The following is a 16,724-nucleotide window of genomic DNA, read 5'->3' as shown; positions in this document are numbered from 1 at the left end:
TAGTTGTGCCTGATCTATGCCTTCGGTAGAGAAAATACTTGAAAGCATAAATTCAGTGAGGGTTATCAGGCAGCACGTACACTCTGAGGTTGTCTCTTGCTACATTGAGTCCATGCACCCTGTCGTGCTGCATTCAGTTCCCAACAGCATTTGTATTTTATAGTGCAGAAAATTACTGGTACTGTTATAAAAATAGCCCATTTCTTTATCTGTGCCGCACAAAGCCTGGCTCTCTGCAGCGATAAACAGCCTGCAAGTTTGGGCAGGCACATTTTTTTTTGACGGCAGCAAATTATCTTTGGATTTGAAAAGAACTTGTTAAGCTTAAGCTTTATTGTGAAAGCTCTGATCTGACGTCAAGTACACACACTATTAAATGCTGACCATGGCAATGGACCTGACTTATGTGCTGCATATTTCTGATTCTTCCTGTCAATTGGTCTTGCATATCCAACATTTGTAGCTTTATCTAAAAATATATCAGCTTCCCGGCATACTCCTGGCCCTTCATTCTGGTCTTGGCTTATTGTCCTCTGCAGAACCGAATCATAAATGTATAGACTTTCTATTTTTAGAGATAAAACGGTATGAAAACTAACGGTATGAAAAAGTGTAACATGAGCTGCTAGAAGCATTTCTGATATTAAGAGTATGACTACTCTCTGGCACTAAATTTAATATTTATCTCTAAATATTCCATTATATTTTTCTTTATTATTCAAAAGTTGCTTACAAGATATAGAATCTATGAAACCCACGAGTGGGAAAAAAAAGTACAGTACAGACCAAAAGTTTGGACACACCTTCTCGTTTAAAGATTTTTCGGTATTTTCATGACTATGAAAATTGTACATTCACACTGAAGGCATCAAAACTATGAATTAACACATGTGGAATTATATACTTAACAAAAAAGTGTGAAACAACTGAAAATATGTCTTATATTCTAGGTTCTTCAAAGTAGACACCTTTTGCTGCTTTGCACACTCTTGGCATTCTCTTGATGAACTTCAAGAGGTAGTCACCGGAAATGGTCTTCCAACAATCTTGAAGGAGTTCCCGGAGATGCTTAGCACTTGTTGGCCCTTTTGCCTTCACTCTGCGGTCCAACTCACCCCAAACCATCTCGATTGGGTTCAGGTCTGGTGACTGTGGAGGCCAGGTCATCTGGCGTAGCACCCCATCACTCTCCTTATTGGTCAAATAGCCCTTACACAGCCTGGAGGTGTGTTTAGGGTCATTGTCCTGTTGAAAAATAAATGATGGTCCAACTAAACGCAAACGGGATGGAATAGCATGCCACTGCAAGATGCTGTGGTAGCCATGCTGGTTCAGTATGCCTTCAGTTTTGAATAAATCCCCAACAGTGTCACCAGCAAAGCACCCCCACACCATCACACCTTCTCCTTCATGCTTCACGGTGAGAACCAGGCATGTAGAGTCCATCCGCTTACCTTTTCTGCGTCGCACAAAAACACGGTGGTTGGAACCAAAGATCTCAAATTTGGACTCATCAGACCAAAGCACAGATTTCCACTGGTCTAATGTCCATTCCTTGTGTTCTTTAGCCCAAACAAGTCTCTTCTGCTTGTTGCCTGTCCTTAGCAGTGGTTTCCTAGCAGCTATTTTACCATGAAGGCCTGCTGCACAAAGTCTCCTCTTAACAGTTGTTGTAGAGATGTGTCTGCTGCTAGAACTCTGTGTGGCATTGACCTGGTCTCTAATCTGAGCTGCTGTTAACCTGCGATTTCTGAGGCTGGTGACTCGGATAAACTTATCCTCAGAAGCAGAGGTGACTCTTGGTCTTCCTTTCCTTGGGCGGTCCTCATGTGAGCCAGTTTCTTTGTAGCACTTGATGGTTTTTGCAACTGCACTTGGGGACACTTTCAAAGTTTGCCCAATTTTTCGGACTGACTCACCTTCATTTCTTAAAGTAATGATGGCCACTCGTTTTTCTTTACTTAGCTGCTTTTTTCTTGCCATAATACAAATTCTAACAGTCTATTCAGTAGGGCTATCAGCTGTGTATCCACCAGACTTCTGCACAACACAACTGATGGTCCCAACCCCATTTATAAGGCAAGAAATCCCACTTATTAAACCTGACAGGGCACACCTGTGAAGTGAAAACCATTTCCTGTGACTACCTCTTGAAGCTCATCAAGAGAATGCCAAGAGTGTGCAAAGCAGTCATCAAAGCAAAAGGTGGCTACTGTTATGATCTGCTACAAGAACTAAGGAAAGAAAGGGAATCTGTCCCTACAATAAGGCTAAGCTGATTCCCTATGTTGCAGCGGGCGACCTGTTCCTTGTGAACAGACCCGCCTTCGTCCTCAGCTAGTCTGAACGCAGACCTATAAAATAAAGGGAGGGGTCCCTAAAAGAACTAAGGACTGGGACAAAATTGGACACCTCCTAGCAGATGTTGTAGCGGAGCAAAAAGACAAACAGACAAAAAGTACTAAGAGGTCCAAAGGACCAAACGAACTAGAGAGATAGGTACAAAAGCACCTGGCTAGATAGAGAGTCAAATAACACTGAAGTCCAGCAAAGCCAGAAGGGAGGAGCTGGAATAAATAGGCAGCAGGTCACGTGACCAAAATAGAAAAAAACTAACAGGAGAGTTCTAACAGTACCCCCTCGTCTATGAGGATCCTCCGGATCCTCCAGGCCCAGGCCTATCAGGAAACCTCCTGTGGAACGCTCTGACAAGTCTAGGGGCAGAGACATCATCCGCCCTTACCCAGGAGTTATCCTCGGGACCGAAACCTTTCCAAGCGACGAAATACTGCAATCTCCCTCTATGTCTTCTGGAATTCAGGATACGAGAAATTTCATATTCGCCGTCTTCCACGACCGGAGGAACTGTGACAGTAGCATCCCTATCCAATACATCAGCCTTTTTCAACAAGGAAACATGAAACACAGGATTAATCTTCCAGGAGGTGGAGACCTCCAACCTAACAACAGACTGATTAACCACCTGAAGCACCTTAAATGGCCCCACAAACTTCGGACTCAATTTTTTAGAGGGAATCCTCAACCGCAGATTCTTTGAGGACAACCAAACCATGTCACCCACCGTAAACAGAACGTCTTTACGTTTCCTGTTAAAATACTTCTTGGACTTTTTGTTAGCCTCTTGAAGGTTACAACGTACGTCAGTCCAAACTCTTTCCAAATCACCGGAAAAATTCTCCTCCGGCACAGCCGACACTAATTTGGAGAACGAACCAAACGACGGATGTCTCCCAGTACAACAACAAAAAAGGAGAACACCCAGCAGAAGAGGATGTATGGTTGTTAAGAGCAAATTCAGCGAGTGGCAGAAACTCAGACCACCCCTCTTGATTGTCTGCCACATAACAACGCAAAAACTGTTCAACATCCTGGTTCTTTCTTTCTGTCTGTCCATTAGACTCAGGATGATACCCAGATGAAAATGACAAATGGACTCCCAACCTGTCACAAAAAGCACGCCAAAAGCGAGCCACAAACTGAGGTCCCCTATCAGATACAATGTCGGTGGGAACGCCATGGAGTCTGACAATTTCCTTAACAAACGCCTTAGCGAGTGTCTTAGCGCAGGGTAGTTTAATGAAAGGAACCAAATGACACATCTTGCTAAAATGGTCCACGACCACCCAGATGACAGTGAAACCCTCGGACACAGGAAGGTCAGTAATAAAATCCATTGCCAGATGCGTCCAAGGCGCACTAGGAACCTCCAGAGGGCAAAGCAACCCCGCAGCAGGGGTATGCGAAGCCTTTGGCCTAGCACACACCGTACATTGACGCACCCACTTGATCACTTCCTTCTGCCACCCAGGCCACCAAAAACTGCGACTTATAAGTCTCTTAGTCTCAGAAATTCCTGGATGACCTGCAAACCGAGACTCATGATATTCCACAAACAAATCTTTCCTAAAGGTTCTAGGCACAAACAACTTCCCATGGGGAGTGTTAGATGGGGCATCCTGCTGGGCTTTCAGAATCCCATCTTCCAAAACGGAGTCCAATGCTGCTACCACAACTCCTTCCTGTAAGGATTGCTCTCCTCCTCCTCGGTACCAACCATGGGAGAAAAACTGCGAGATAAAGCATCGGCTTTAACATTCTTGGTACCAGGGATGTAAGTAACAGAAAAATGAAACCGAGAAAAAAAAAGTGCCCACCTAGCCTGACGGGCATTCAAGCGCTTGGCAGCATCCAGATAAATCTAATTTTCATGATAAGTGAAAACCTGAACCAGAAATTTAGCAGCTTCCAAGAAATGCCGCCAATGTTCAAACGCGAGTTTAATAGCCAGCAATTCCCGATTACCAACATCGTAATTAAGTTCGGTTTCTGAAAATTTTTTCGAAAAAAAAAGCACAGGGATGTACTCCATCCTTGTTCTCCTGAGACAAAACCGCACCGACCCCCACCGAAGAAGCATCAACCTCGACCAAAAAAGGCTTGGTCTCATCAAGCTGCATAAGGATAGGGGCAGAACTGAACCTCTCCTTGAGAAACACAAAACCTTCAATGGCCTCAGTAGTCCACTGAACAGTATTCGCACCTTTCCTGGGGAGATCGGTCAGCGGCTTAACAATTATAGAAAAATTCTTAATGAATTTTCTGTAATAATTGGCGAAACCCAAAAATCTCTGTATCGATTTTAAACCAATAGGCCTAGGACATTCCTGCACAGCCTGAACCTTCACCGGGTCCATCTCAAAGCCCTCGCTGGAGATAATGTAGCCCAAAAAACTAATTCTCTGCACAGCGAACTCACATTTCTCCAGCTTAGCAAAAAGTGAATTGTCACTTAATAACTGCAATACTTCACGTACGCTCTGCCAATGAGACTCCAGATCTGGCGAATAAATCAAAATGTCATCCAAATACACAACCACATTCTTATCAATCAAAGGTCTCAGGATGTCATTAATAAGGTTCTGAAAAAACGCGGGTGCATTGGTAAGACCAAAAGGCATCACCAGATTCTCAAAATGACCTACCGGAGTGTTAAAAGCAGTTTTCCATTCATCACCCTCCTTTATTCGTAACTAATTGTATGCCCCCCGGAGATCAATTTTAGAGAACCACTTGGCCCCCACTAACTGGTTAAACAAGTCAGGAATTAACGGCAATGGGTAGGAATTGCGTACGGTAATTTTATTAATTTCGCGAAAGTCCAGACATGGACGTAAACCGCCGTCCTTTTTTTTTACAAAAAAAAAATCCAACAGCCACAGGTGACTTAGAAGGTCTAATGTGACCAGCAGCCAAGCTCGTCTGTATGTATTCCTCCAAGGCCTTTCTCTCAGGGATAGTCAGATTAAATAAGCGACTCTTGGGAAGAGTAGCTCCAGGAACAAACTCAATGGTGCAATCATAGTCCCTATGAGGAGGTAAAACTTGTGACTCCTCCTCTGAAAAAAACTTCCAAAAATCCTGAATAGGTACAGTTAATTCCCCTTTTTCCACAGCCGCAATGCGACCGTTACAACACTTATCATAGCACTTAGGACTCCATGACTTAATCTCATTAGTAGACCAGTCCAGTAAAGGATTGTGCAGTTTTAACCAAGGCAAACCTAAAACTACTGGAGAAGGTAAATTATTTAATACCACCAAATCCAAATTTTCCTGGTGAATACCATTGATAGTGAGGGGAAATTCAGCAACCTTGTGAGTAATACATTTCAAAGGAGTGTTGTCAATAGCAATCACAGAAATAGGTGATGACAAAGGTTTGGATTCCAATTTAAGTTTTTCCAAAAAACCCTTATCAATCACATTAAGTGTTGAACCATAATCCACAAATACCTGAAATTCAATCAAATCTTCCTGCAATAAGGTACTTCCTGAAAGAAATACTCCCTTAGAATTCAAACAAGCAATACGGGCGTAACTGACCTTTTTTTTTCTTTGCTTAAACGAAGCTCACAATACTTAATTAAATGGTCAGATTTACCACAGTAAAAACACAATCCCTTGGAAAACCTGCGGTCTCTTTCCTGAGAGTGGAGTGACATCGCCCCAACCTCCATCGATTCTCCGCCGTCCAAGCAGACCCTCTGAGGACTAGGAGCTGCCATTGCAGGAATTTTCTCATCATTAACCCTGGCACGCAGTCTCCTGTCCACACGTATAGCTAATTGCATGGCCTCTTGCAAGGTCACAGGTGCAGTAAATGCAATCAGCAGATCTTTAACCCTTTTACTTAGACCGGCAAGAAACGAACATTTTAACGCTGAATCATTCCATTTCACTTCTGAAGACCACCTTCTGAAGTGTGTACAATAATTTTCAACATCACCTGACCCCTGCTTAAAACGTCTCAGTTCTGTCTCAGCAGATGAGACTCGATCAGGATCGTCATACAATAACCCGACAACAGAAAAAAAATCCTCCACTGATCTAAAACACGGATCATTAGGTTGGAGAAAAAAGGCCCACCCCTGTGGTTCCTTGCGCAAAAGTGACATGATAAACCCAATGCACTGTGATTCATTCCCAGAGGACCTGGGTCTCAAACGAAAATATAATAAACAAGCATTTTTAAAGGAAAAAAAATCTTGTTGTTTACCATCAAAAATATCAGGCAGTCCTACCTTTGATTCCACAAAATGCGCTCCAGGACAGCTACTCACGTGTTGCTGGAGCTCGGCCTCCTCTAGAGACAATCCCTGCAGGAGTTGAGCCAACTCTTGAACAGACACCATACTGATCTCCGGATTTCTTTCCAAGTTTAGTTTGGGCTGGACTTACTGTTATGATCTGCTACAAGAACTAAGGAAAGAAAGGGAATCTGTCCCTACAATAAGACTAAGCTGATTCCCTACGTTGCAGCGGGCGACCTGTTCCTTGTGAACAGACCCGCCTTCGTCCTCAGCTAGTCTGAACGCAGAGCTATAAAATAAAGGGAGGGGTCCCTAAAAGAACTAAGGACTGGGACAAAATTGGACACCTCCTAGCAGATGTTGTAGCGGAGCAAAAAGACAAACAGACAAAAAGTACTAAGAGGTCCAAAGGACCAAACGAACTAGAGAGATAGGTACAAAAGCACCTGGCTAGATAGAGAGTCAAGTAACACTTAAGTCCAGCAAAGCCAGAAGGGCGGAGCTGGAATAAATAGGCAGCAGGTCACGTGACCAAAATAGAAAAAAACTAACAGGAGAGTTCTAACAGCTACTTGGAAGAACCTAGAATATAAGACATATTTTCAGTTGTTTCACACTTTTTTGTTAAGTATATAATTCCACATGTGTTAATTCATAGTTTTGATGCCTTCAGTGTGAATGTACAATTTTCATAGTCATGAAAATACAGAAAAATCTTTAAATGAGAAGGTGTGTCCAAAATTTTGGTCTGTACTGTATAGTACATTATATAGAAGATGTACAAAAAGTGTACTCACTACTTCAAAGATACTCCTTTGGCATCATAACAGCAAAAAAACAAACAAAAAAAAACTAATAGCCAGAGTAAAACTGTAATCCTGACTTAGATGATGAGGAGATGATTACAGTAATAATTGCTAGAATATAGCTTTGTTTATTGTAATAAACTTTTTTTTGCATCTTTTCTGGAGTGTTGCCTTGTTCTGTATATTGATGGAGAAAAAACACTATAATTTCATACATCTACACAATGTAGCCAAAAAATAGCTTTAAAATATATACACATACTGTACATAAAATTGTCATCACTACAACAAAGCACAGCCTATAAATACACTGTGGTGACAATAACACAATAGAACACTGCCTATAACCACACAGTATATAAACACACAAAGTTCACACAACCGTATTTTTGGTTCCAGTGCTGTCTATGAAGAGACTCACATCACATGGACAGCACTAGGACCAATGTTATACAATTGGATTGATCAGATGAGTATTTTTTTTTTCACAGACCGAATCTGTGCGTGAAAATACCATAGCACTAACTCATTTCTTAAGTGTGTCAGATGAGTCTCGCAAATTCAAGTCTATAAATGCGCAAAAAAATTCTGATCCCATCCAGACCAACCTGACAACATCAGATTTTTATGGATACATTGTAAATCTCTAACATTGGATACTGTGTTTCGTCTTATAAATTTTGATAAATGCTGATAAATAAAATTGGATGCCATATGGATACCCTATGGATTGCATACGGATAACAGTTGAGATAAAAATCACCCGTGTTTTCTGCATGAAAATCAGATGATTTTTTTTAATGCCTGTGTGAACTTCAGCCAAACAATGTAAACAACTGTAATATTATATCAAAAACACAGCCTAGAAATACAAAGTGTGACATCATCAGCATAAATAAAAATGTGTACATACATTACATCATTAAAACGATGCAGTTTGTCATAAACTCATTATTGTGATATCGCAATGGTGAACAGACGTCGTCTAAGTTTCAATATTTATTGATGCACTACTGTGAGAACATCACTAATGTGTAGCCTATAAACACATTAGTACAATTGTGACATCATTACATCAGAGGACAGCAGAGATAATGTAAATACTACTGTTCTATCACAATACATTCTCTTGTGACACCATCTCAATAAAGGCCAGCCTATGAATTCACACGCTTTACAGCAGGAGTCCCTAGCCTATAGCTCGGGAGCCACACATGGCTGGCAGACCCATGATTTGTGGATTGCAGTTGTCTGCCCAGCATAGTGCATTACCAGTATGTCTAGCAATGAATTGCTGGTCCCCATATGGTGACTTTTCTGAGTAGCCCATACAGAAGTCCAGATCTGGAGGCACATACACTGGTCATTGGGGTAGAGAGATAATAATCATCATAAGGACATGGCCCCACTATCTGTATTCGGTCAGTACTTTTTCTCAGGAGTGGGAGCCAAAACCAGGTGAGGAACAATCAGAGAAAAGGTATAATAGGAACAAGTGCACCAATTCTGCATTTATCACCCACTCCTGGTTTTGGCTCCCACTCCTGAGAAAAAATACTGACCGAATACTGACCAAATACTGATAGTGGGGCAGTGGCCTAAGCTGGAGATAGGATGGTAGCGCCAGTTAGAGAGGTGATTGAAGCTGGATGCCATAGTGTAGTGAGAGTGCTTGATGTAACAATACCAAATGGGAATAAGTGAGAACACCTGGATGTCATTGTGCTGTCTATAAGGCAAGGCAGCGCAAGGTCTTGGTGTGATTTCTGAGGGGAAGCTTTACCCATCATCATTTTGGTAATGGGGGGCTCTGGGTTTAACTACTGGGGGAGGGTAGGAGAACTGGATGTCACTACCCAGAGGGCTCTTGATGTAGCTCGTGACCACATGTTAGAGTTGAATGTGGCTCTTAGGCTACAGTCACACAGCTTATCAAAAATCACAGACAAACAATATTTTTTACAGATACATTGGAAAACATAATAAATCATTATGATTATCAGTGAACCTTGTCTACAGCCCGTAATTTTGCTGTAAAGATATCAGCTGCATTCACTGTAAACTGTAAAATGATGAAAATTATATACAAAAGAATATGTACAAGTTTCTTCGGCTTCAAAATAATCATGGACGCCATCATATTTTTTACAGACAGATCAAAAAACGTGCCTGTCCTAAAATATTTGGACAGCTGGTAACCCTGTTGGCGGGCTATCATGAAGTGGCAAGGGACAATGGGCACCTATATAATCCCTTGAGCAAGAGGCACCTTATACTATTACTGTCCCCTGGATTACCCCGGATGGTGGAGACGCCAGAGTCTCATACCTTGCTATGCTCCTATCTTAACCCTTATCTGTTCCCACCTCCACCCAGGGAGGTGTGGGACCGAAGTGCATTGGAAAACACTAACCAGACAGACAGGGGTAAACAGGAATAAAAGAAAACTACTATCATACAAATACAGTCACAAAACAACAAAGTGGGAATCACGGGAGGAATAAGAGGGAGAAACCAAATAGGAGAGGAGAAGGATAAACAGGCAAACCACCTCCACGCAGATATCTCCTGAAAAACTCTCCAACTGCCAACTCCAAACACTAAACTTTCTTCTTCAGTTCCAAATCAGGAAGTGGAAAAACTATCACTGGCAACTCCCAAGTGCCAGTGGCAAGCATATATCAGAGGGGAGTGGCCAACACAGAACAGCTGTAGCAATTCAGGATGTAGAGCTCCAGGAGATCAGCAGAGCTGATAATCCCTTGCAATCACAGAACAAGGAAAATCTGCACTGTTAATAGGAAGGAAAAGCAGTTTTAATCACTGCAAGAGTTTGTGTAACTAGATGCCGCGATCTTCTGGCCCCTCTCTGTCGCGGTATCCCCGTAACAGGAGCACTGCCCTACAGGTTAGTGGGATTTATATTAATAGACATACTAATAGAATGAGGACACTGTTGCATCGTTATTTGCAGTGCTTGTCTGTTTGTCTGTCTCTTCTGATTAGTAGTTATATTATTTTATCAACAGGACTATGAAAAAGCCTCTCAGATGGAGCAGTTTGTAACACGTTTCTTGCTGCGAGAAACAATGACTCAGTTGCATTCCCTGCAGAGCTCCTTGGAGTGTGCTTTGGAAGCTGTAGAGATCCAGACTAGGCAAGACAGGTAAAATACAATTATCTCATAGTTTGCAACCTTGTGTAAGAGGCACAATTTCTTGCTGTGATCACATTTGACAAAATTAATCCAGAAGTTGGTTATTTTTTGAGCTTCTAAAGTATTTTAAAAAGTATGTACAGTCATCACAACCACCCTGCTACTAGTAGGTTGCATTCTCCGGTTTGTCACATTAGTGACAAGTGAAGCAAATTGAATGGGCAGTATGAAAAACAGCAAGACTGGGTGGGTTTTTTTTTTGCGTCCACAGCTCTTCTGGAAACATATGTAACTCCATGGTGACAGACGACTGGCAAACCCGGTGTAGCCTGATCCTGCAATCGAATTATGATACATTTTTTTCTGCTTTTGGCTAATTTGCTGAAATAATATGCTTGCATATATAGCATCATCATATTCCTCAGCACTTCTCATTAATATCGTGCATATTAATTGTAAGTATGCTCACCCTTGTAATACAAAGATGACTCAAGCCTTTCAGAACAAGATCTTGAGGTCACATTGCCAGAACACGTCACTCCCTGAAAATAGCAAACCTTGCTGGAGATGCTGTAGACAGACATAGATGCTATGCAGACGAATAAGATGAACAGTAAACCCAGTACCAAATTCTTGACGAAGCATTCTTTGTTTAGAAAACTCCATAAAATCAGGATGCAAAACAGCCACAGTGAAGAATGCACAACGTAATTACATGAAAAATGGAGAACATGGTGTACTGTTCTAGTAGCTGGATCTACTTTCCATCTTTTTCAATACTTGTGAGAGCCTTGATCTGTAACACCAATGTGGATGAGCTGTATTCACTACTTGCATATGTGGCACCCCAGGAGTCCAGATGCCACAGTGGCATTGCCTCCCTCACAGGGGGTGATGCCATGCCTAGAAGCAAGGAGGGATCCCATGATCTGGTATACCAGCATCCAACACTTTTCCTGGCTCCAGACCTGAAGGGGGAGCTCTCCCCCTTTAAATTGGAACCTGGAGGCGGGGTTAGAAAAATCAGTTGGAGTAAGGAAAGAGAGTTGGAGACAGGAGAGCGACAAGGAAGAACCTGGGGAGGGGAGCTGTGATCAAGCTCGCCCCAGAGGAAAAGCGCAAGGAATCGGACACCGGAGTCCGTGGTTGTGCGGGCACTGAAGTCCTGGCAGCTAAATCCGGAGGGCAGGAGACTGCAGGTCTCCTGGCCCCACCAGATGCCCGGTGGCTTAGCAGCATCCTAGGGCCCATCACCGCCACGAAGGAGCGACACCTGAAGAAGGCTCGAGCTGCCTGCCATACGGGTGAGGAATAGACGTTTTGCTCAGGAACTAGGGCCGGAGCATAGCTTCAAGCAGCAGGGCCAAAGAGGATAGCGCAGAGGGAAGGTCTACAACTCCACCTGGCGAGGTGGATCCCCGAATTGCTTCTAGACTGCCCGGATCTCCATCACCCGCTATTAGCAGTGCCCCGGTCTGCTCTGTCAAACCGCAAGTAAAGGTAGAGGAAACCGCCATTAATTTGTTGTCTGGTCATTATCTGTGCCCTCAGCCCCGCACTACACCACACCAACAACATCTACCTCCACAATTCATCATATACTGCCCTGGAGCTTAGCTCTGCTTGTGGAGAGCTGAACCAACTCTGCTGCATCACCATCAGCTCCAGTGGATCTGCACCGCAGCGGCGGCCCCATATAGCCGCATACCACGGGTGGCGTCACGAATATTATCCCCAAAAACTTTATTCCCTTTTCCCCTTTTAATAATTTGTCCGCCCGTGGCCACGAACCGGGTCACTGCCACCGTGACTACCCCGATGTAAGACCGGCCCGGCTACCGAGTACCCCACGGCCCCAGGGGGCGCGTCACATATACCATGCAGATAAATGGTTGTACTTGTAATACAAGGATGACTAGAGCCTGCCAGAACGGGATCCTTCAGTCATATTGCCATCCATTCTATCCACTACTTCTTGCAAACTTATTGAATGTATAGTAGTAACTAGAACTGCAGTATCAGGCTGGATTTTTGTAGTCTTGTATATTGAAAAGTCAGAGCTTCAGGACTAAAGACAAAAAAAACTTTGGATTAGTCAAAATAAGGCTTCTGTTAATAGGAAGGCTTTATTTAGTCAGGTATCAATCCACTTGAAATGGCGTGTCTATGAACCCACCATCTACTCTACTACTAAATGTTTTTGTCATATAAAAAAAATCATACCAAAAAGAAGTAATTTCAGAACTTTTTCCACCTTTGATGTCACTCGTAATCTGAACAAATCCATTGAGAAAAAACTGAAATCATTTTGAGGGGGAAAATAAAAAGAAGAAAACTAAAATAATGTGGTTGCATAAATGTGAACACCCTCTTATAATTGGGGGTGCAGTTGTGTTCAGAATTAGCCAGTCACATTTAAATTCATGTTAAATAGTAGTCAGTCCACAGTTACCATCATTTACAGTGATTCTAATTAACTCCATATAAAATTTAGCTGTTCTAGTAGGATTTTCCTGACATTTTCTTAGTTGCATTTTACAGCAAATGCCATGGTCTTTAAACAACTTATAGGACAGTAAAGGGATCTCATTGTTGAAAGTTGCTAAAGTAACATTAAAGAAGCTGTAGAATTTCTGAAAAGTACTGATTGTGTGAAGCAAGAGATAACAATCTCCGATATTCTTCTAGCCTGTGAGGTAGAATGGCAATACAGAAGCCTTTTCTCACAAAGAAAAACAAGCCTGGTCTTGACAAAAGCTACAACAAGTCTGCTAAAAGCATGTGAGAAAATGTGTTATGATCTGATGAGACTAAGGTTGAACTTTTTGGTGATATTTCCATTAGGTATGTATGACACAAAGCCGACACTGCACATCACCAAAAGAACACCATACCCACAGTGAAGCATGGTGGAGGCAGCATTATGCTTTAGGGTTATTTTTTTAGCAGCTGGAACTGGGGCTTTAGTTAAAGTAGAGGAAATTATGAATAGTTCCAAATATGCGTCGATTTTGCAACAGAACTTTCAGGCCTCTGCTAAAAGACTGAAGATGAAGAGGGATTTCCCTTTTCAGCATGACAACAACCCTAAGTATGTGTCCAAATCAACAAAAGAATGGTTTTGACAGAAGGAGATCAAAGTTGTGGAATGGACTAGTCAGAACACAGACCTAAATTCAGTTGAAATTCTGTGGGTGACCTGAAGAATGCGCTGTACACAGGAGATACTCTCGCAATCTGTTTTTAAGCATTACGGCAAGGAAGAGTGGGCAAAGATTAGTAATTCTAGATGTGGCATGCTGACAGACTTCTTCTCAAAAATAGTGAATGCTGTCATAAATTCAAAGAGTACTTCAATAAAGCATTAGTTTAAGGACTCGCTCACACCACCGTATTTTCTGTCTGAGTGCGATCCGACAAAACATTGGATCGCACTTGGACAATTGTTATTCTATGGGACCGTTCACGTGTATATGAATACAATAATGAGCTGTTAATATTAAACAATGCCCAGAAACATTGAAATACAATCTTTTTACATTGTGGTATAGATTTTCTTATGAAAGGGAATTTTTTCATAATATCAACACTCACCCACCACATCCAAACCACATATATGGGCATGCAGGTCTTTGAAATATAAGTCCATCAACACCTTATATATTCTATCTGTGGCTGCATTCCGGAATAATTAGTGTTTTTATTAATATGGAAATGAGATGATACAGATGCATCTCACAAAATTAGAATATCATCAAAAAGTTAATTTATTTCAGTTCTTCAATCCAAAAAGTGAAACTCATATATTATATAGAGTCATTACAAACAGAGTAATCTATTTCAAGTGTTTATTTCTGTTAATGTTGATGATTATGAATTACAGCCAATAAAAACACAAAAGTCATTATCTCAGTAAATGAAAATAATTAACAAAAAACACCTGCAAAGGCTTCCTAAGCATTTAAAAAGGTCCCTTAGTCTGTTTCAGTAGGCTCCACAATCATGGAGAAGACTGCTCACTTGACAGATGTCCGGAAGACAGTCATTGACACACTACACAAGGTCCCAGAGTTCCAATTTTCATTTGGAAATCAAGGTCCCAGAGTCTGGAGGAAGAGTGGAGAGGCACACAATCCAAGCTGCTTGAGGTCTAGTGTGAAGTTTCCACAATCAGTGATGGTTTGGGGAGCCATGTCATCTGCTGGTGTAGGTCCACTGTGTTTTATCAAGACCAAAGTCAGCACAGCCGTCTACCAGGAAATTTTAGAGCACTTCATGCTTCCCTCTGCTGACAAGCTTTTCGGAGATGGAAATTTCATTCTCCAGCAGGACTTGGCACCTGTCCACACTGCCAAAAGTACCAATATCTGGTTTAAAAACAACACCATCACTGTGCTTGATTGGCCAGCAAACTCTCCTGACCTTAACCCCATAGAGAATCTGTGGGGTATTGTCAAGAGGAAGATGAAAGACACCAGACCCAACAATGCAGACGAGCTGAAGGCTGCTATCAAAGCAACCTGGGCTTCCATAACACCTCAGCAGTGCCACAGGCTGATCACCTCCATGCCACGCCGCATTGATGCAGTAATTGATGCAAAAGGAGCCCCGACCACGTATTGAGTGCATTTACTGAACATACATTTCAGTAGGCCAACATTTCAGATTTTAAAAACACTTTTCAAGCTGTTGTTATAAAGTATTCTAATTTACTGAGATAATGACGTTTGTGTTTTCATTGGCTGTAAGCCATAATCATCACTTTTTGTATTGACGCACTGAAATAAATTAACTTTTTGCGATATTCTAATTTTGTGAGATGCACCTGTAAGTGCTCTGGGTGTAACAGATAAATTAACAAGACTCTGCCGCCCATGAGGTTGTTTTCCCACCCAGCACCAGCCTCTTTAGCTTGATTGATAGCTCACTGTCTGATTTCCTTGCTTGGCACCTGATGTCACCCTTGGTGCTTGTTAATTGCTCTGTCACACCATGAGCACTTAGCACCTAATTTACATATGAATGAAAATTCAAATTACTTAAGAATGCAGTGACAGATTGAAGATATAAAATGTCAATGGATTTACATTTAAAAGACCTGCATGCCCATATATGTGGTTTGGGGAGGAGGGAGGATTATTTTACCAACAAATTCCCTTTAAATATATATTGTTGAGTTCTGTCTAATTTTTGCTTGTTTTGTGAATTCAAGACAGGATGTTGGAAAGCTAGAGCCTAAGAGAGTTGGGCGTAAATGTAATCGTCGTACTCAAAAGGCTGGCAGTGTTGCACCTCCAGATGCCTATTCTGCTCTTCTGAGAAAAGGTATATTGCCATGTCTCTATATACCTGTTGTTGGCTTCTCAATAACTCTGTAACTGTATCCCTATCTCTGGCAGATAGCGACACTCAGTGGTCTCTACAGATTAATCGCTTGGAGCAGCTCATTGACAAGCTGGAATGTACGGTAAGTGATAATATCATCTTCATGTCAGGTAGGTGCACTAATGTCATGTTACCACCAATTTTCTATGGAACTGATCTTTTTTTTTTTCATATTATTATACATATGTTTCCATTATACATCAAGCATTGTGTTAAAAAATTTATGAAATCCTTAAATCTATTTCCTTCAGGATATTTTAGGTAATCCTATGACATAACTAAAAAGTCCCTAAAATCACTGTGGTGCATAGATCTCCTTTATAGTATTTAGTAAAAGCTAGAGAGATGTTTCTTTGGTCTATTCTCAGACCTCTTGGGTAGTAAAAACATTAAGAATGTAGAATAATATAGAGGGCTCTCAGAAGGGTACATATTTATTAAAAGTGTTGAGATGAACTTATGTGACTATGGAGATTGTCTATTCATCGTGAAATGGCATCATACAGTCATGGCCAAAAGTATTGAGAATGAGACAAATAGTAATTTTTCCAAAGTTTACTGCTTCATTTTTTGTAATGGCAATTTGCATATACTCCTGAATGTCAAAGAGTGATCAGCTTAACAGCAATTACTGTACTTGCAAAGTCAATATTTGCCCAGAAAATGAACTTTAACCCCCAAAACACATTTCATCATCATTGCAGTCCTGCCTTAAAAGGAGCAGCTAACATTGTTTTAGTGATTGATCCATTAACACAGGTGTGG

General features: G+C 41.6%; 1 protein-coding gene across 2 annotated transcripts in view; it reads left to right on the top strand.

The window, feature by feature from the left end:
* NECAB3 (N-terminal EF-hand calcium binding protein 3) overlaps positions 1 to 16,724 on the top strand; it is a 148,740-nt gene that overhangs the window by 91,995 nt on the left and 40,021 nt on the right. For both annotated transcript variants that reach the window (XM_073683758.1, XM_073683757.1), the window contains exons 6-8: positions 10,447 to 10,583; positions 15,787 to 15,899; positions 15,974 to 16,041. In XM_073683758.1, coding sequence (XP_073539859.1) covers positions 10,447 to 10,583; positions 15,787 to 15,899; positions 15,974 to 16,041 — 318 coding nt within the window. The remainder of the gene's footprint in view (positions 1 to 10,446; positions 10,584 to 15,786; positions 15,900 to 15,973; positions 16,042 to 16,724) is intronic.

The sequence above is a fragment of the Phyllobates terribilis genome, unplaced genomic scaffold (assembly GCF_046119375.1).
Source record: "Phyllobates terribilis strain yellow unplaced genomic scaffold, ASM4611937v1 Scaffold_5__5_contigs__length_657084704, whole genome shotgun sequence".
NCBI lineage: Eukaryota > Metazoa > Chordata > Amphibia > Anura > Dendrobatidae > Phyllobates > Phyllobates terribilis.
The sequence above is the reverse complement of the archived record's forward strand: the minus strand, read 5'-3'. Positions and strand labels throughout refer to the sequence as shown.